The sequence below is a fragment of the Uloborus diversus genome, chromosome 6, assembly GCF_026930045.1.
Source record: "Uloborus diversus isolate 005 chromosome 6, Udiv.v.3.1, whole genome shotgun sequence".
Lineage (NCBI taxonomy): Eukaryota > Metazoa > Arthropoda > Arachnida > Araneae > Uloboridae > Uloborus > Uloborus diversus.
This window is the reverse complement of record NC_072736.1, coordinates 64,978,109-64,999,254: the sequence shown is the minus strand read 5'-3', so window position 1 is coordinate 64,999,254 and position 21,146 is coordinate 64,978,109. Positions and strand designations below refer to the sequence as shown.

Below are 21,146 nucleotides of genomic sequence, written 5' to 3'. Positions count from 1 at the left end.
TAAACTAATTTTTTTTCAAAACCCAACCAAAAATTTTGGGGGTGCGGCGCACCCCCTGGCACCCCTGTAAATCCGCCTATGGTAGCCAGTAACTTGGATTTCTCGCTTCCGTCAATACCGACATATGGTGTAATCTATTCGAATACGATATGAATACCATTTACATTGAGGAACTTAATGTCTTGCTTTATAATCTTTAAATGCAGTGGAGCTTCGAATTTACGCTACCCGTTTTCAGGAACTGTTTAATACGTTTTTCTACAAACAGAAGATTTAAAAAAAAAAAAAATCATCTACAAAACACACGCAATCCTTTTGTTCTTAGATTTCTATTTTGTTCAAGACAATTTTCGGGGCAAAATGTCGGGACCTCTTTTCCTCCTTTCATAATTTCCCTCTTTTTTTCTAATTAATTTAAGTAATTAAATGGTTCAAGTTAATGCTTAAGTTACAAGCTGCGCGCAGACGGAATGGAATGAGTCTAGCGCTGCACCTGCCGCGCTAAAAATTGATACACTGTTCATTAATTAATGTACTGATGCAGGCGATGCGTTTTTTGATGCGATGATTATTTTTTCATCTTTTCCTTTGAAAGGAATGTAATTTATGTACCAGAGAAAAAAGTCAATTAAAGCACTTTCGCTAAGCGAAGCCCCGGCGAGGGCTAGGCCGGCGCCTTGGCACCTAGTTGAGTGTACAATAGGCGTACAAGGAAGCAAACAACGGCTCACATCAGATTTTTTTATTTCAGGTTTTATAGTCCAATAATTGTTTAATGAGTTCAATAATAATCCAATAATTCCAATTTTAATAGAGTTTTTTTTTTTTTGTCTTTTTTTTTGTTCCAAGTTTTAGCATTTATTGCCACTTGTTCGATCAAATACATCACGGATCTCTTGTCTGGATAATCTTTTTGATCCAATCGAGGTAATAGCCCACTTTTGTGTAGACTCCGGGGTGAGTCTTGCTTCCACACTCCGCTCCAAAAGATGTAATGCCAATCAAGGTTGAGATGCCATTTTGGTCTCTTTGGAATAACGGACCACCCGAATCACTCTAAGGAAACAGAGCAGCAGAATTATGAACGAGTTCAATGGAATGAAAGTCAATTTTGAAGAAATAGTAATCAATAAAATTTGTTTTAAAAGCCTTATATATTTTACAGTAAATGCGACAAACTGGTGATTGCTTATAATTACCAGTGATTATAAATAACCACCAATAAAAGTGGTAAATGAGATAAATTATTCCATATTTACGAAATTTAACGGTTTAAATATGATCTTCGACTCGTGATGGGGAATGTATTAAATTCGAAACATTATGTGAAGTCACGAGGGTTTAACTAAAAAAAATGAATATTCTCAATACAATATTTGTTAAAAATAACGTTGTAATATTAATAAAACTTATAAAACTATTTCAAAAAAAATTAAAAAAAAAAAGTGGGGTGATACTTTATTTTACTTTCATTGGGTTTCTCAGGACGAACAAACTAGATAACATCATACCGGATGATATCACCGGTTTTGAAATAGGCTCATTTAAGGCTGAGCGCCAACAATCCTGAGTTGCGCTAAATCCTATTTTCTCCCCAATCTGGACAAACATTGGTAACAAATTCCCATTTGGTAATCCTCCCTATCAACCTTCATTGTTGGAATATGCAAAGCTATTATACAGTTCTTTATACGACAACAAAATTGTTTTTTAGTATGTCATAAAACTATAGAATATTTTGAACTCCGACTTTTAATATCCACATATAAACTTTTCTAGTTTGTGTTTTAATTAAAATATAATACGATTTCATATCACGTCTTTTTTTTTTTCAAATTTTAATTTTATAATTCATAAAAAAACCCAAAATGACGTACTTAATTCTGCACTGGCTCAGATTTTGGTATAAAGAAACACTTTTTGTTGAACCCAAGGCAGTTTAGGTATTATATGAAAAAATATCAAAAAAACTCTTTAAGATTACCATACATTTTTACTCAATTACTTATGAAGGAACGCCTGGATCAAATTAAACAAAATTTGGTAAACAAAGTTAAATGACGATGCTGATTTCAAATGTGTGATAAAAAGTGGGGATTGTTGTGGAAAATTTTATAGCTGATGCTCAATTTATTATGAAGACGATCTGTTAACATCAAATAAATAACATAACTCATGTAGGGTACTTTTCTCCTGAAGAATTGACACTTTTATGTGTGCGTAGTGTAAATAGTCATCAAATACGAAAAATAGTATATTTTTCCCCCTTGACTGTGCATTCCTAATGCAACATAAGACAACCTCTTAAAGAGTTTAAAATTTTGTTGAGTTAGGGTGAAAATTTGGATAGAGCGAGAAAGTAATTTATAAACTTGAAAACTTACGAACACTATTTGTAAAACTTATTTTCACTGTATAAAAACATCCGAAACGTCACTGGTTATTTCCGTGGTACGTTTCGGTACTTCATAGCCTTTCATCACTTTCCTGTAAAAATCAAGTATCTTTGTCAAAACGTTACATTTTTTCCTACAAGTTGCACGAAGGCACAGTTCACACTGCAGGAAAAATATTTTAGCTTCCAGTTTAAATAATAACTGCATATTTATTAAGTGTATCGGCTTCAGTTCGATTACAGCTTGACCAGATTGACTACGCTTCCAATGATAGCGATTAAGGTATCCGACTAGGTTCGGAGCAGTTTTTTTTAAAAACACTATTATGAAATAATATTAATGTTTTTTTAGAAGCAGAATGATCTTAAAACATGTTTTTTGCTTAAAAAAAACAATAATATCAATAACTTTTTTTAAATGGGTGATTTTTTTTGGCAAAAATGACTGAAAATTACAAGTTAGGAGAAACACTGTATTTATAAAAATTAACTAGCTATAAATAATTTGCTTAGATTTTTTCACATGTATAAATATTACACATGAAACAGACCGCAGGTTAAGAAATATTTCAAGAATTTTAAGGTTTATGACAAATTACGTGACTTTATCCAGAAATTTCTCAAAAATTTCTCACCTTTTTTCGGTAAAAAAGCTATAAATCAAAAAATATTTCACCATTTACATAATCTGTGGTCTATTCCACTCACAAGTACTTACAAGACAGGCATGCCAAATTTCATGCTTGAATACTGAATAGAATTTGCAAAATCATGTTTTCCGTAGCCAGTATCGAGAAATAATTGCATTCTTCAAAAAACGTTAGTAAAGATTTGACTTAACACGCGTTATACTGCAGACGCTTAGTATTCAAATGCTTATAACGTGAGTTCTAATTCACGTAGATTATAAAACCAAAATGTTTCATAATCTTAAAGAATGGGGCTGTTGAATAAAACTATTTTGAGAAAAAGTGAATTTTGGTCGAAAATCGCCTTTTCAACGTAGGCAAGTGAGATTCTTGGTACTTACTTGCAATTCTGTCTCAGCATCGGCCTTGGATGCAATAATGCTTTTGGAGCTTTCCTGTTGAATCAGGAAGGTGCCAATCAATTATTTAAAACCTATTAAAGTTTTCTCTGAAGGTTCCAGAGACATGACTGGCTTTAACCGGGGAGATTTCTGAATTCATAAGAAAGATTCCAGGAAAATTTCAGGAAGGTTACTGAGTTTTTGCGGAAAGGGTTCCTGTTTTTGCAAGACATTTTACTGGCTTAAAATGTGCTCATTGGCTGCCCATTATTTTCCATTCTGAGTCGTTTTTACACTGTTGGGTGTTGACTTGGATGTTCTTGTTCCAAGGTAAACACATAGTATGTTAAATATTTACTATTCCATTTTCTGGAAGAAATCCCAGTAGCGGACTTTTTCTTTTTAGTCCCGGCTGGTTCGGTTAATCTGGATCAAAATTTCCTGTGTAAAAGAGCTTTTAAGAAAGTGTTAGGCATGAAACTTCATGCGTTTTCTTACCGAACAGGTGTCTTTATTTTCTTCTCCAGCACAAATCATATTTGGCAAAATGGCATCATATGCGTCATAAGGATTTTGGTCGTAGGCGTTGTTGCAGGTTTTCCGATCCACTAAAGGAAGCCTTACATATTTCAAAATGTCAGTCATTTCACCGTCTGTAAAAGTTTCATTAAAATAAATGATATTTATTCATTAACGGTTATACTTACATAGCACAATTAAGATTACTAAGCATGCTTCCTGTTTAAAAGAATGAATAGTCAGTTGTTAAAAGTTTGTAGTAAAGTAAGTTAGATGAACAGGTAGATATAGTCCAGCTGTCTTTAATTGGGCCTTGTCTCCACCTATTTTCAAAAGCGTCCATCTTTATGAAGGGGAAATACGCAGAGGAAAACGGAATTCGCAATGTGGTATTGATTCTAGAGCTTGAAACTTTTCCTTTAATTTGAGAAATGAGCCAAAGAGGTACAACATTTCAATGTTGTAAGGTCAAGACAGATGTCTCATTGAACAGGTCATATTTCAAGTTAGTGGGTGGGTCTTGGTTTTACTTATTTCAGCAGCTATTGGTCAGCGACAACAATGCCTCCTATAATTGATTTCAATTTAAAATTGGCGAGAGTAAGGTTGCAGTAAAGAATGCAAAGCTTGTCATTTTTCCTTTTTCGCTAACTGAATGCAATTATTGCTGCAACTTAAACAATTCAGACCTAAATAATGACGTAACGAAAATATACTAGGAATACAATTTTTTTTCATATCGCCAAAATTTCGTTAAACTCACTTCGTTAAACATTTCTTTCTTTTTTTTTAAAATTATTTTTGCATTGTGTCGACACATACAAATCAGTTGGCTTTAATTTGTTTCTTATTTACTCCGTACTGTTCTACTTATTATTTTTAAATGGCTGGTATTCGTAAAAAACAACAAACATCATTTGAAATTTGATTTTTTTTTCAGTAGAGTAATGGTAAATCGGTTCGAAATATCACTAAATTAGTTAAAAGATACTATTCTATAATGCAGTGCGTGATAAAAGGCTTTAAAGAAAAACACTGAATCGAAAACAAGGTAAGAAATGCTCAACCGGCAAAGTTAAGAAAGCGTGTTCAGAGATTCACAATTAGAAAATTTATGAAAAATCCACGTTTGAGTGCTGTAAAAGTTTCTGTAGAGTTTAATGAAAACTTATGCGTTTTAACTTCACTTGAATCTTCCCTTACGTTCACCTGTTCTCTCTATAACTGTGTTTCACTGTTAAATTTAAAACAGTCAAAATCGGTTATAGCAGGGGTGCCCGCAGGGAGGGATTATGGCGCAAGTTGTGATCAATTTTTTTTTTTGGGGGGGGGGAGATTTTTTAAATTGTTTTGTTTATTTATTTAAATTTGTTCATTGATTTATTTTTAATTTAAGTTATTTTATTTTATTCTGTTTATATTTTATTTCATTTATTTATTTACTTTGTGTGTGTGTATGTGTGTCATTGGCGTAGGACAAAGTTTTTCTAATAAAATAATAATAATAATGATAATAATAATTAAAAATAAATAAACAAATAAATAAAAAATATTTGAAAAATAAATAAGTAAAACATATTTAAAAAAAAAGATGAAATAAAGAGAGCTAGAAAATAGAAACAAAAAAAAGAAGAATTGAGAAACTTTTTTTTGGGTGTGGATTTGCGCCAATGAACTTGGGGGGGGGGGGGGGATGGGCACTCCTGGGTTATAGAGAGAACACAGGGAGAACTCGGTGCTGCCAAAATACTTACTGTGCCATTCAAAACCCCAGCCTGTAGCAGTGGCCTGTCCTGTTGGATCTCTGCTGTTTTGAGGCAAGCATATTCCATTGATGTACCCTCCCGAGCCGGCAATATCGATCTTTTTCAAAGTTCGAACCAGAGCGATGTCATTTGAAAGAGAAACTCCTTTCTGATACCCAGGGTGAACATAAATATCAGATACCTAGAAAGTCATAAGATAATTAGAAAGGATGATGAATAACAGTGATTAAACATTTTTTGTACTAAAATTTGTATCAAGCGAGAAATCAACTTCAGCAGGGGTGCGTACCCTCTAAGAGCAATTGTGCACCCGCCTAAATGTCGCGCAGAATATAAAAAAAAGCAAGAGCTCCCCCCCAAAGGAAAAAAACACCCCTTAAAACAACCTCCTCTGAAAATTTTAATGGCACAGTCTGCGCCATGATCCCCCCCCCCCCCCCCCAAGTAGACAGCCGGATTTAAGAAAAGCAGGAGTGGTCATTTCCCCAAGAGATGCACTCCCCTTCTCATGTGACGGATCACCCCAAGAACGAGATCCCCCTCCTCAAGAAAACTTTGAAAACGACACTATAAAACACCACCCTAAAAATTTCAATTTTGCAGTTTGCGCCATGATCCCTGGGGGTGGCTCAAGAAGTCTTGAGTACTGAAAGTACTTGTAAGTGCTAAAAAGTTTGCGAATACTATTCAATAATTTTTTGCACGCAATTGAAATGAGTTCATTAACAACTTTACTGTTGTGCGTCGAGCGTTTCTATACTGACTTTCGTTTACTTAAAACACTTTGTAAGAAAAAGCTTTTGATGAAGAACATGCGTAGAAAATATCTTTTTCATTAGAACAATTTTCCGTTCAATTTTGAACAATTCAAATCCCTAAACATAGCGTCTACGGGGAAACGTCAATATAGATTCCGAACTTAAAGACGAATTTACTTCAAACAAATTTTGTTGGAAATAGCTCTTGACGAACAACTCCCGACTCCGACTCCGAGAATTTTGGTGCACCAGACCCCGACTCCTACTCCTGTGCCCAAAAATTAGTCGGACTCCGGCTCTCTGACTTCGCAGATTTGACAAAAATTGATACACGGAGAAAACTGTCTGACTCCGACTCTTGAAAATTCGACTCCAAATCCGACTCCTTTATCCTAAAACTAGTCCAACTCCACGCCGCAAACATTAGCAGAGTTGCGGACTTTGAGAGAAAGTGATTGCAGCTGCGAGTGCTTGAATTAAAAATCTTCGACTCTGACTCCTTAACCTCAAAATGAGATGGATTCCGATTCCGACTCCGCAACCATGGTCTTTACTGTGAAATAATTATTGTCGATATAATTTGTTTTTATTTTCATTCTGAAGTTTTAATTTATATATTCAGTGTTTAGAGGGGAAATTCGTTGTTCCTTACATGTTTCTACATAAAGATATGCGCAAAGGTTTTCTTTTCCCCGACCCTGAAAATTATTTCTTTTACAGTTGACATTTTTTTTGTTTTTATTTATTTTTGAAAGTACCTAGCATTAATTCATTTTTAAAACTATTTTTTTGGCAACAGGGGGAACACAAAATATTTTTTTGCCATTATGTTTTTATTTTAATGAGTTTATTAATTTTAATTCTTTTTTTTCTTTCTTGATGCGGTTAAAAGATTTTTTTTAATGGAAAAAAATGCATTAGCTGCTTGTTTAAAAAGTGCTGCTACTTTATTTTTTCATTTATTTATTTTTAACGGATCTAATTCTTTAGCTGAGCAAGACATATTTTATTTCTAAAAATCAGCTTAAAATACTGGTTTATGTTTGAAATAATTTGTGATTTTAGCTAATTTTGAGAATATTGATCAGATAATAGAAAGTCATTGTTGGTATACGGGAAAGTAGGCTCGTTCAGTTCTGGACGGAACTTTTTGTTAAATTTCAGTTATCCTTCCAATTTCAATATAGACTAGGAGTAGAGGCTTTCGTCTATGATATCATTTTTATCGTTGACTTACACTCGATTGTTTTTAAATACAGTAAAATTACTTGATCGATAACTTTATGGGCCTCACAAGCCTTTAAATATCACGATGACATATGAAAATGATAATACTTGAAAAATGTTGGTACTTGCAAAGTTTTGGGCGCACATCGCAGAAATTTAATGTGAGCGACATTGGTCACACAGTGCACTTCTGAAGGCCTAGTATGTTACACTGTTTAATCCAACCTTTATTTTATTTACGAATTGTCCCCCCCCCCCTTTTGCAGCAGTAGCAGGAATAGTGTTACATGACATCGAGCATTGCACATGATTTTCAGAGAAATGTTATCAACTCCTTCCTCCCGTCTCCGAAAATTGATTTGATTTGAACAAATTTTACTTAAATTTTGAAAATTAAAAAAATAGTTAGCCTATAACGCTTACCGGGATATTGAAAACAAATTTGGATCCCGAACTTAAAGGCGGATTTGCTTTAAACAAACTTTGTTGGAAAAACCTCTTGACGAAGAAAATTGTCAAAATAAAACGTTCAAAATTATCAATTCAAACTATATTTAATGGTAACGCGTACGGGAGAATCTCGAATTTTCATATCTAAACACTCAAATTACTTTTCAGTTCCAAATAAATAAACAAATAAATAAATGAAATAAATAAGAACAGTGTGTAAAGTCTAAATATATTTTAAATTTTGGTTTCAAGTAGTAGGAAAAAAATCATTAATAAAAATTGAAATATCACCTTTCGTAGATTTACATTGACCGAAAAAAGCCCGTTCGCCTCCAACGTTCCATATGTGCGACGCAACGATTCTGCCTCCATGGGCCCAGCGTCCCTTCCGTATGACACGTTTTTTAAGATCCCAACGCCGCATATGTTAACTTAATTTTCTTAATGCTTCTAGATGGCTATGGTTTACGCAACATTTGGGTCATATGGTATTTGACCTTCCTGTACAGGAATCAGTTTCAATTTTGTGCTTTAAAATTGGATAGATTTATGAAAGTAAACAGACTGGGAATCACTGTTCTACGCATGGCATTTAAAATGACTGATTTGTTCTTGTTACTGCATTTTGTTACACTGCGAAAAAAATCCGAATTGTTGCTGATTGATTATTTCCGTGAAACGTTGCGGGATTTTACGGGTTTTCCCCCGTTTCCCCGTAAAATCAAGTGTCTTTGCAAAAAAGTTTCCTGAATTGCTTCAAGTTGCACGAATGAAGACTCCTCACTGTTGTGAAAAACATTTTTAGCCACCAGTTTAAAGATTAACTGAGTGTATTTAGTAAGTGTATTGTCTTTAGCTCGGTTACAGTCCTTCCAGACTGACTAAGTTCCCAATGAGAGCGAACAAGTCTCTGGATAGCAGCAGCTTCGCAAGGCAAGAATTGTACGCATAGAAGATGCTAGGTGCTTACTTGCAATTCTGCCTCAGCTCTTGGCCATGGTTCCATTGATGCTTCTGGAACTTTTTTAGTAATTCTGTAAGGTTCTAATCAATTGTATTAAGCCTACGGAATTTCCTTTCGAAACTCCAGACTGGTTTTAACCAGTAAGATGTCTATATTCTTCAGAAAGATTCAAGGATAATTTCAGGAATGTAACTGATATTTAGCTAAAAACGCTCCTTGTTTTTACAAAATATGTTACTGTTAGAAATTGGGCAGATCAGCTGCCCATTATTTTCGAGAAACGTTTCTGAATCGTTTTCACAGTGCAATAATTATGGAAAGATAATTCTACCTGACAATAATACATCTACCTGACTAATGTATGAGGGTTGAGAGAGGGTGAAATATTTCTGGCTGTGTTTTCCAGAGGATTGGAATTCCGGGTTCAATAAAAGTACACGTGTGACTTAAAAAGGCATTGCAGTTCGTGATTATTTTGTTTCCATTCTTGTACTTCTTTTTTATTAATTCTTTTTCATTTGGAGACTTTGGAAAACTACAATATAGTAAGTGCAAGGAGTAAGGATGAAATGTTTCTGAGTGTGTCATGAAGACGTTTTCAGGCTTGTCGTGCTTAAATATATTTAGTTTAGATTCGTTGGCCTAATTTTTTTTCATTAAAGTTACATATATGCAGATTATTTTTGCTTGATTTCCTTCTTTTTTTTTTTAAATTTCACATGCTTGATATTTGTAACTTCGTTTTTGTGTGCGTAGTTAAAATTTTACTGTTTTGCCTATTTCACTCGCTACTAACGAGTAAAGTCATATTTTTTACATACATAAATATTAATTATATGTACAATATTTACGCAACTTAGAAATTTGGATTCATTATAATTATTTAGATGCTCTTTTGTATGGGCGGTAGCGACTTCTAATTTTGGAATATTCAGTATCGTGGCTTCTCTTCGTTTTCCACGCGATAGTCTCCATTAGAGTTTTCTTGACTGAATCAAAGTTAGATACAAGCCAAATGATATTATTGAGGGAAAAAAATGATTGTTGACATCCTTCCCCCCATCGTTTATCTTTACTGTGAAGATGAAGCAAAAGTTTGAGCAAAGTACATTCATGAACCAAGCACCAAGTTTTTTTTTAACAGTTCAAGACAAAAAGACACAAGATGAAAGTTTGGAAACTTCCTAAAATGATAAAACAAAATATCTGTAAATTTTGTAAAATTTTTAATATCTGTAAAATTATTTTTCATCTGTAAATTTTGTAAAATTTTTAATATCTGTAAAATTATTTTTCATCTGTAAATTTTGTGAGGATATTAAAACTTACCAACCCTGTATTCCTGTACCGTTGCATGGTAACTTTCAGACAATTTGTGAATACCAGCATGAATTTTGTACTTCTCAGGCGATCTACCGCTGTAAAAATACAGACATATAAGTCCTCTGAAATGCACGATGAAATTCTTCTTACTAGGAAACCATACGCTGGTGTAATGATGAAAAATATCAATAAGTAGCAATTGAAAGAGTATAGTAAAATATGTTTATTGAAGTATAAATCATTTGCCGTTGTAACCCTATTATCGAAATAATAAGTCTGAAATTTGGGTGACTCAAAAAAAGTCGCCAAATTTAGCTATAAGTGGACGCTTTAAAAAAAACGTTATAGTTTTGTGAACATTCAAAGCATTGAGAAGAGATAAAAAGGATCTCTTAATATAGAGAATAATAAAGAGATAAAAATAAGATGATTTACTAATTTCTGCTCTAATACTGAAAGATACCGAAATTCTGATAGCTGATTTCAGGAAATTCAACTTCTCATCAAATTTGGCAACTTTTTTAAAAAATGTCACTTGACTTTAAAACCATATATTTCGATAACGGAGATACGAGGGCAAATAGTTTATCTGTCAAAAACATGTTTCACAATGCTTTTTCAATTGCTACTTATTTAATTTTTTTCATTATTACACTATTCGTGCAGTCGCCTGGTTAAATAGATAATATTTAATATAGTTACCCATCGAAGCAATGTGCTGCTGTTATCACCCAATGCTCGTTTAGAACGCTGGCTCCACAATCAAAGGCCCAATAGGCGTATTTAATGTGCAAAGATGCCTGCGAAATGAATAAAACATTTAAACATATTTAAGCACAGAAGCAGTTTCATTTGATGAGACAATGTTCAGTAGTTAATTTTTTCTAATAAAAAAATTAAATAAAAACAAACAAAAATAAATAAGTAAATAAATAAAATAAATTAAATAAAAAAATAAAAATTAAATAAAATATGATATAAAATACAATGAAAATAAAATATAAAACAGAATAAAAGAGCTGTAAAACTAAACGTTCCAGTAGTGGGATGCATTCAATAGCTTTTCTCTGTTATTCTTATTGTCTTATTCTTCGATGAATCTAAAAGTTTTATGCAATTAATTAAAGGAATAAATTCTGGCACTTACTCGGAATTTCTCTATAGTTGAAAAAGACATGGCACAGGTTAAAACTCCTTAATTGTTTCAGAATATATTTTTGTTTCTTATGTCATTGGTAATAATCTTAGAATGTGGTAGGAAAAAGGTCAGTTCCAAAAATTATTCCAGTTGAACCTTAAATGCAAAATGCAATACATTGTTGAAGTTCTTTTAAGTGTCACCGCGGTAAGATAATGTGACTGACAGCTAATATTTAATAGTCACGATCGCAACCATTATACGTAGTTAAATCTATTTCATAAGCAAATATTTTAAATTTTTAACTAGGGACAGAAACCACTCAATATGAGTGTGTTGGATTGCTTTTTTTAGAGATAACGTTTTGGCCCTATCAATTCAAAATTTTAGAAAAAATGCTTCAAGGTACACTCTACCATGATGCGAAGTAATATCGTTCCTAGAGGCTACTCTAACCGCATTTGAAAACAACATTATCCTCTTTGTCTTTTAAAGGTAAAAAAAAAATTCTTCTGAATTAAGGTGCCACTAAATAAGGTATGACTAAATAAATTTTAAATTGAATTGTATTTTACCATCCAAGGATACATTCCAGGTTGTGCAAAACCTCCTCCGACAATACGATCGGAAGCATCTGGGTACAGAAAGCTTTTGCCACAATTTTCGACCGTTAGCGGTATAGCTAAAAGGGAAAAAAAATGTATGTATATACTAGCATGAAAGCATATTATAATCTAAAAAAAAAAACCTTTTTTTTTGCGCTTTATGACTTAAAATCTTTCACAGGCTATGCAAGAAGAAGTTTATTTCAGTGCAAGTCACCTAGTGGAAGTACATTTTGGGAGGACTTATTAAGTAGCTGTCCAGCATTTGCACATAGAATAGGAAGAAATAAGAAAGACTCCTATCAGGTAACTGGTTGTGAATAAGAAAAACTTCTATCCGGTATAGTGACGGCTAGAATAGGAGGACATAAGAAAAACTTCTACACAAGTAACTGGGGGAGGGCTCTTATTAGGTATCTGGACGATGACTGAGTAGGAGGAAATAAGAAAGCCTCCTACACATGTAACTGGGTGAGGAGTATACAGTAGGGTGGGTCGATTTTGACTTTTTTTTTGAAATCGAAAACACCTGTGGTGGGAAAAGTTGTGCACTCTCAGAAATGGACTTTCAAATTTGACGAAATTTTCTTCGTTTTTGACGAAACCACTTCCAGGGATATGCTCCGAGCGAACATTTCGTCAAATTGAAGAAACTGCTTTTGTTAGTGGTTTGAGGATGCGAATTTCGTCAAATGTAACGAAATATTTCTTGATTCTAGTTTCGTCAAATTAACAATCATTTTCGTAGTTTTGAGAGCATTAGTTTCGTCAAATTAATTTCGTCATATATAAGGATATTAATTTCGTAAATTTTTAAGAAAATTTATTTCCTTTTTTTTTTCTTTGAGCACATTAGTTTTTTTTTATTTTTTAGAATGCAGTCGAACCTCGTTAATTCGAACACGTTTAAAACAAATAACTGCTGAAATGAACTTTTTTGCAATCCTTGTCTTATAGTTTATTGTTTTTTGGATAAAGCGAACCACGTTTTATAATAATCGATTTTAATGCTCCCTTTAAGTTCGTTATAACGAGGTTCGACTGTATTTTATAAGATTTGTATGCGTGTGATCAAATTCTAACTTCAGAATCTTACCACCGTAGTTTTCCACTTTATTGCGTATAGTCACTTTCACAGGCCCGTTATTTACGGGGTCAGGGGGTCAATTGACCCCCCCCCTCCCGTCTTGATTTTTGAACATTCATGTTTTTACACTTGACTGTCCGTTGTTTTAGTTGGTTTTCTGTAAAAATTTTATTGAGTACAGGCTCTTTGTCATATTTGGGAAAAAAATGAAACAACGGGCCTGCAGCCCCCCCCCCCCCCCATCAAAAAAAAAGACAAGTAATTGTTAAAAAAAGAGGCACATAAAATATGTCAAGCAAATTTTTATTTATGTAAAAATGCAAACAAACAACTTCTTTAAAAAGGTAAAACAAATCATTGCAGATTAAACTCCCCATGGTATCTAATTAAACCCCCCATAATGGGGGTTTTCCTTCAAAAAATCTAATTTTTGTCGGATATTTTCCAAATTAGGCACAGAGGTTCGTTATTGGAGGCTCGGGAATTCACACAAGGTCGTTTATGTCCCTCTATGTGGGGGGCGGGGGGGGGGGGGACAGACAACCTCGCATTGGGGGTTCTCCGTATTAAAAAAAAGTTTTTGTCCGATCTTTTTTAAATTTGCCATAGAGGTTCTTAGATGCTCAAGAATCACGCAAGGTAGTTTTCATCACTTTATAAAAGGAGGGGGAGGGGGGGGGGGGTTCCTTGAAAAAATTCAATTTTTGTCGGATCTTTCCAAAATTTGGCACATAGGTTCTTTGATGCACAGGGATTCACGCAGGGTAGTTTTCGACCCTCTATGGGGGGGGGGGGGCAACCCCTATGGTAGTTTTCCTACAAAAAATCCAGTTTTTGTTGGATCTTTCCGAATTTGGCACAGAGTTTCGTTATTTGATGCTCAGGAATTCTCATAGGGTGGTTTTCTTTCCGCTATGGGGGGAAACCCCCATACGGGAGGGGGGTTCTTATAAAAAATCAGTTTTTATCATATCTTTTCCAAATTTCGAACAGAAGTCCTCTGATGCTCGGGAATTCACACATGGTAGTTTTCAACCCTCCATGATGGGGGGGAGGGAGCAACCCCGCATTGGGGGTTCTCCTTATATAAAAAAAAGTTTTTGTCCGATCTTTTCTAAATTTGCCATAGAGGTTCTTTAATGCTCAGGAATTCAAGGAGGTTAGCTTTCGTCAATGTTGGGTGGGGGGGGGGGGCAAAACCGATAGGGGTTTTCCTTGAAAAAAATTCATTTTTTGTCGGATCTTTCCAAAATTGTCACAGATGTCCTTTGACGCTCGGGAATTCCCGTTTTCGTCCCGCTATGGAGTGGGAAACCACGTGTGTGTGTGTGGGGGGGGTCGTATAAGAACCCAGTTTTTGTCTGATCTGTTCCAAATTTGGTACATTTGTCTTTTGATGCTTGGGAATTCTCATAGTGTAGTTTTCGTCCCGCTATGTGTGGCAAACCCCATAGGAGTTCTCCTTATAAAAATCCAGTTTTCGTCGGATCTTTTCCAAATTCGGCCTAGATGTCCTTCGATGCTGGAAATCCACATAGGATAGTTTCCCATGGGGTAGTATTCATATGGGGTTCTACCCCATGTGATTAAAGAACCTATGTGCCAAATTAGAAAAAGATCTGACAAAAGTCTGGATTTTTGAAAAGGAAAACTCCCCTAACGGGGGAGGGGGAGAGCTGCCCCTAAAGCGGAAAGAATATTTCAAACTGTTTGAACTATATCGCTACGTGGCGATGTAAGGTGGCGATGCATCACGATGTAGAAATTCCAACATCGCCCTACCCTACTGGGAATATAAAAGTGCTACTTCTTTAGCAGTCATTGGGTTCTGGAAAAATAAATCATGTGCCACTTTTATGCACGTTAGATCGATATATGCTAGAGAGAAAATTGCTGAGAAGTTTCTTCTTCATTGCATCGCATGAAAAAATTCCAGAAAAAAAAAAGATTTTTATACAACTTATACCACAAATTTCAAAGAAAAAGTACAATAAAATGGGCAACTTTTAGTTAGTATATATTTGTTCTAAAATTGGATACAGAAAATAAAATTAGATAATCTTAAGAAAAGCTTACCTTTTTCTTTTTCGAATCAATTATTTGTTTTATTAATTTTGCTTGTATGTAGAATATTTATTTGGCCAAATTTATGTTTAATACAGGAACTTTATTATTGCATGCATTTCATACTTCATACTTTGAAAACAATTCTCTGCCAAAATTGCATAAGGTATTTGAAAATATATATCTTAAAAAAATGCAGATGCGAAATAAATCTTTTGGTAAAATTAATTTAGTGTAATGTTTGTTAAATAATTATAAAAATATACCTTTGCTATTTACCCGTAAGTTTTTATTTTTATTTCCAAACATGTGTAACATGAAATCAATGTATAATATACGAACATTTAGAATATAGTTATAATTATGAAAAAGTCTTCGTCTGTCCTTGTTCTGATTATCTCCGTGATGTTGGATCCATCCTAAAAAAGTTTAAAAAAGAGAATATATACATAATAAGTAAAGGTTTAAGTCCATGGGTGTATGCCCTCATGCACATGGATCTTTTTTCTATTTCGAGGAAAGTTTTACGATTAAATTCAGCAGTTTATTTCTGAAATAAAACATGTTTTCACGATTTCTTTCAAAATCTAAGGGTTTTTTTCTTAAGTTAAAAAGCTACGATTCGCTTGTGACTTTGAAAAGCATCTGATTTAATTCTTATATTTTTCAAAATATATGATTATTTCGATGGTGACAGCTTTTTTTCAAGCAGATTGCAAGAATGAGTTATTTTTACAGCGGATGAACAAAATATTTATTTAGGCAGCTAGACCCTCATTTAGTTTCTGAAATTCATTTCTGAATAATATTCTATAATTAGAGTTTCTTCAATTTATCGAGAATCAGCATTATTTAGCCATTAAACGAGTTAATTAGTTTGCACATCAAGTCGTGAATTTTCATTTTTTTTTTTTTTTTTTTTTTTTTGAGCTATAAAAAAAATCAAGGGTGCGAAAATTGTTGATCTGTGATTTTTTTTTAAGTTTATTTTTTGTTTTAACCAATAGCCAAAATACGCCGTTTTTTTTTTTCGATTTTCGTGTTCCGTTTTCTTCACGAATGTTTTCTGAAGTACTCCCCCCCTACCCAAATTAGTTCCAATAAAGTATTTATGAATTGAGTAGTACTGAAACTGGTGATTATGATTTTATTTGCACATTTTTCTGAGATTTTATTGTGCTATGTTATCAATAAACAACATTTACTTACCGAGCTTTACCTCCTTAAACCACTATCAAATTCGAGTCAAAAACCCAGGGCTCCAACACTCGAAGCCGCACTCCATTTCATAAGTTAACTAGTAATTACATAAAGCTATCTTCTAGCTGATGGATAGGGATTTAGTAGAAAAAAATCTGATTTTTCTGCTATACTGGGGGTAGAGTACTTAAAAAATGGGGCGTAGCTTAAGGGCGTGTGTACTTTGGATTTTTTTAACTCAGCTGGTAATGATTTTAAGAGGGAATGCTGGCCAAGTAAAGTTGATAATTGATAGTATACTACCTTGAAATCTTTAAAAAATATTCGAACAAAATCATAAAATCATCAGAATCAATCACTAGTACAAAAAATATTCAAACGTAGCTCTACTAGTTTGGGACGGAGACGAAGGGAGTATCACCTTTTAACTAAGCATATTCGATTTTTAAAATATGCAATTTTCACGCAGTAAATAAAAAAACGGCAAGGGAGAAGAGTTGCCAAAGATAGGGGAAACCCAATAACAAAATGCATTTTGTTGTTTGTTTGTGTCTTGAGAACTAATTGACTGATATCAATGGATTTTTTTTCAAAGGTATATAATGAAAATAGGGACTAGTGTGATGAGCAAAGCTTGTTACTTATATAAAGCTTATCATATATTTTCATTATCCTTTTAATTTTTCATATATTTTCCTTATCCTTTTAATTTTTCATACATTTTCCTTATCCTTTCAATTTTTCAATTGATGTTTGGTTAAATTTTCAGACATTTTACTTTATATCCAGCAAAATCACAACTCCAACTAAAAGATTTGGATTTATTGGAAGTTCATCTATAAAATGCTTCTTAGTCTGATTTAATGTAGACCGGAATTTCTCACTTTTTGTTGACAATATCTCTAGGCGGCAAATATGGCAATAAAATTAATGCTGCATTTATTTTAGTTGTAGAAACTATGTATAATGGAAAAATTCATAATTATGACAAATCATGTAACACAAATTGACATAGAAAAACTTATAAATTTAGTGCATGAAGTAGGAAAATAAACAACAAAAAATGCTTATTATTGTTATTACAATTTTCAAACATGCTATACTATCTTTTCTTTTTATCTTTTTAAATCCAGGTTAAACATTAAAAGTTCACTTCAATAATTTATTTTAATTTGCGGAAAAATTGAAAAAATATTGAAAATATTCTGCTGAAATATCAAGCACAAAGATAGAGTTCTTTATGGAAATTAATATTTTCTCTATCTTAAAATGATTTTATCAAATTCATATTTACTTTACTTTATGTTTTATGCAAGTAAAAAAAAAGGCTGCACAAATAACAAACATAAGCACTTATTGCTAGAAACATCTGCCGCAGGGAAAGAGATTATATAAACAACATGGGGTAAGCTGGTAAGCATATTGGGGGATCGGTATATAGTATTTGTTTAAGAAAATAAAAATGCAGAATGAAACAAATTTGAACTATTAAACTAAAAAATACACTTCGTTTAACAGAATTATTTTTGTAAAATTCATAGCGAAGAATGAAAACACATAACCATGTAATATATTCCATGTTGAAATTAAAAGCTTCAAAGTTCTATGCCTTTCATAAAAGCGCTGTATTTATCATCTGTGTTAGTTAAGATACGGTGTAGGGTTTTTTTTTTTTTTGTAAGTTTAAATTCGTACAAACTCTTTAGTCATGTTTAATTTTTTTAACGAAATAAAGGAAGTACGCTTTTGGAAACAAATGTCAACGAACCAACATTTTCTTTTACAAATAAAAAAAAAACAAGCTAGCTAAGCCTAACGTGGAGGTAACTCAAAGTTATCACACACAGAATTCTAAACCTAATCGAACCGTTCGTTTTCAATTTTAATGTGTTTTAAATAGAACTATAAACACAACACTAAACAAAAATGTAACAATACATAAAAGAAGGCACATTGCACATACAAATTTCAATAAATACTAACCTTTTTTATGAATCCTTTAGAATAATTGAGGTAAGAATTTAACGAGCAGGTACAAGATTGTAACGAAAACTCCCAGAATGCACTGCAATGTGACGAAATCGGGACGAAATAATTTCGTGAAAAATTTGAGATTTCTGGTTTCGTCAAATATCACGTGATTCGGTGACGAAAGGATCGTCGAAAATAACGAAATAGTGCTCGAGGATTGCCGAATCGTCAAAATTGAGCGTTTCATTTTTGACAGTGTGTATTGGCATCAAACGCTCGCATAAAAAATTTTTTGGAAATCAAAATATATTTAAATCCCCCGCCAGCCCCTTAAAGTTTGGCCAAATATGTAAAAATTGACATTTTTTAATTTTTTTTAAAAAAACCTTATGTGTATAATATTTTTAATCGCCTGTGGTGGGAAAAGTTGTGTATTGACATCTAATGCTCATATAAATTTTTTTTTGGTAATCAAAATATATTTAGATCCCTCACCAGTCCCTTGAAATTTCACCAAATATGGAAAAATTGACATTTATTTGTTATTTTTTAAATTTCTCATGTTTGATTTTTTTAATCACCCGTAGTGAAAATGATTGCCTGGTAAGATTCTTCACTCATAAGTAATAATAATAATAATATTCAAGCTACGCTCAACCGGTGAAATTTGGAATATTTTCATAATTTTTAAAATCTTGACGTTTTAAAGCAAAAATTTGATCCAACACTTTTTTAAAAAAAATTTAAGCATTTTTTATACTTTATTTTTCTATAATAACACTATAGAATTCTTTAGGATTAAAACATAGGTATAAAAGATTGAAGTACCAGAAGTCCGTCGTCGCAGTTTTACAGCAGATCTTCGCTCATTTCCCCGAAGTATTAGGGAAAAATGACTAAGAATTCACCTCGGAGTTTTTTGTAATAAAGAATTTTTACATCTTATACATTGTTCTCAAATTTTGGCATTAATTTTCGGGAAGTCAATGTTGTATGTATAAAGCCATCATGGCGTGTTGCTCCACAAACAGATAAAAGATGCTTCTGTCACCAACCTAACTGCTCTTTCTATACCGCTTGTGTATGACATGGTAAATTCCACAACTCACTTTCAATAACGTCACCCATTTCAGCTACTTTATCAAGTTCCGCATTGGGTATATGTTTGGTAAGTCGAGGGTCTTGTAAGGACACAATTTTGCCAATTTATCAATTCTGTATAGTTTTTTGCTTGAAAATTTAGAGGTGGAATGACAAAATCACGAACAGTTTCATTAGTAAGAGTTCGGGCCTTCAGGATTGTTCTGTAGCCTAATTTCCTTACTGAGGATCGCGTGCCGTTGATCATGGCTATCAGCAGGTTTTCTAGATAACCAAAAAAAAAAAAAAAATTCGTTGTATAACAGGGGTCAACTAACTGATTTCAGATCATCGCTAGATATCTTGAGTAGTGGATAACTTCCCAAAGATGCTGTGCACTGGCTGTGCATGAAGGCTCCGTTTTAATCAAAAAACAAACTTTTGCATACACTTTTATAATGTATTCTATAATAGTCCCTATTTCCAGCGATGACTCTTTTGTACCAACATACAAACGAAGTACTCTGTTTGCTGTTGTAAGCCATCACCTAGCATGAGATAGCTTTCCTGGTGATTTGGTGGACAGTGATGTTGAACCATTTCCTGAACATATTGCTTAACATAATTGATACAAGTATTTTTGGTCAGTGCTAAGTCCGTCTGTATCAACTGTTGGCAAATCAAAAGCGATTTTTTTAAAGTTGACAATTGGGAAGCTGCTCACATGTGCCAAGAAGCTTCCGTGTACAACCATTATATGTAATATGTATTGCTTCCATCAAGATGCCGTAACAGATAGCGTAAAGGTAGCTCATTGGCGTGCACTTCACATGAGCCACTGCAACGGCCTCTTTAAATGCAGTTCAAACAGTCTTATTACACCACCTTTCACACCAGTATTGACTGCTGTTCCATCTGATCCTACTGCAATTAAACCCACATTAGATACTTGGATTGTTTTTAAATAGTCTAATATGCTTGATAACACTTCATTCGCTGTACCAATTCTTCTGCTCTGAGTTTTTTGTTATGATTTCTATTTGGTTTACATATGCTTGGCTAAGTGCCAAGAACAGGCCAATTTGTCAGACTGGGGGTGGGTGATTTAAATAGTTTCATTATATATCACAGAGAAGAAGAAAAATAAACATTCGGAGGAATCACACCATCTATCTCTTTGACAGTTAAAACTAAGCAGAAGGAGCAAAGAAAAAAGACAAAACGCGCAATATCAGATTCCCGGCAAGGGTTGTATATGTTATATGATATGATAATTATTTTGTTCACAAACAAAGGGTCTTATTATTTACTATTTACACCACAGATGATTAAAAAAATACATAAGAAATGAAGAAAAAAGTTTAAAAAAAAAGTCAATTTTTACATATTTAGCGAAACTTTAGGGACCTGGCAGAAAGTGAAAATATATTATAATTACTAAAAAGTTTTTTAAATAAACATTACATGTCAATACACAACTTTTCCCACCACAGGCGATTAAAAGTATTATACATAAGATTTAAAATTTTTTTTTTTAAAAATGTCAATTTTTACATATTTGGCCAAATT

General features: G+C 33.2%; 1 protein-coding gene across 1 annotated transcript in view; it reads right to left on the bottom strand.

Moving 5' to 3' along the window:
- Nucleotides 1-778: 778 nt before the first annotated feature.
- The window catches only part of LOC129224689 (venom peptide isomerase heavy chain-like), a 43,953-nt gene continuing 23,585 nt past the window's right edge, over nt 779-21,146 (bottom strand). The window contains exons 3-8 of the mRNA XM_054859234.1: nt 12,146-12,252; nt 11,135-11,232; nt 10,443-10,527; nt 5,699-5,891; nt 3,924-4,078; nt 779-1,056 (exon numbers count right to left, since the gene is read on the bottom strand). Of these exons, the coding sequence (XP_054715209.1) occupies nt 886-1,056; nt 3,924-4,078; nt 5,699-5,891; nt 10,443-10,527; nt 11,135-11,232; nt 12,146-12,252 (809 nt within the window). The 3' untranslated portion in view covers nt 779-885. The remainder of the gene's footprint in view (nt 1,057-3,923; nt 4,079-5,698; nt 5,892-10,442; nt 10,528-11,134; nt 11,233-12,145; nt 12,253-21,146) is intronic.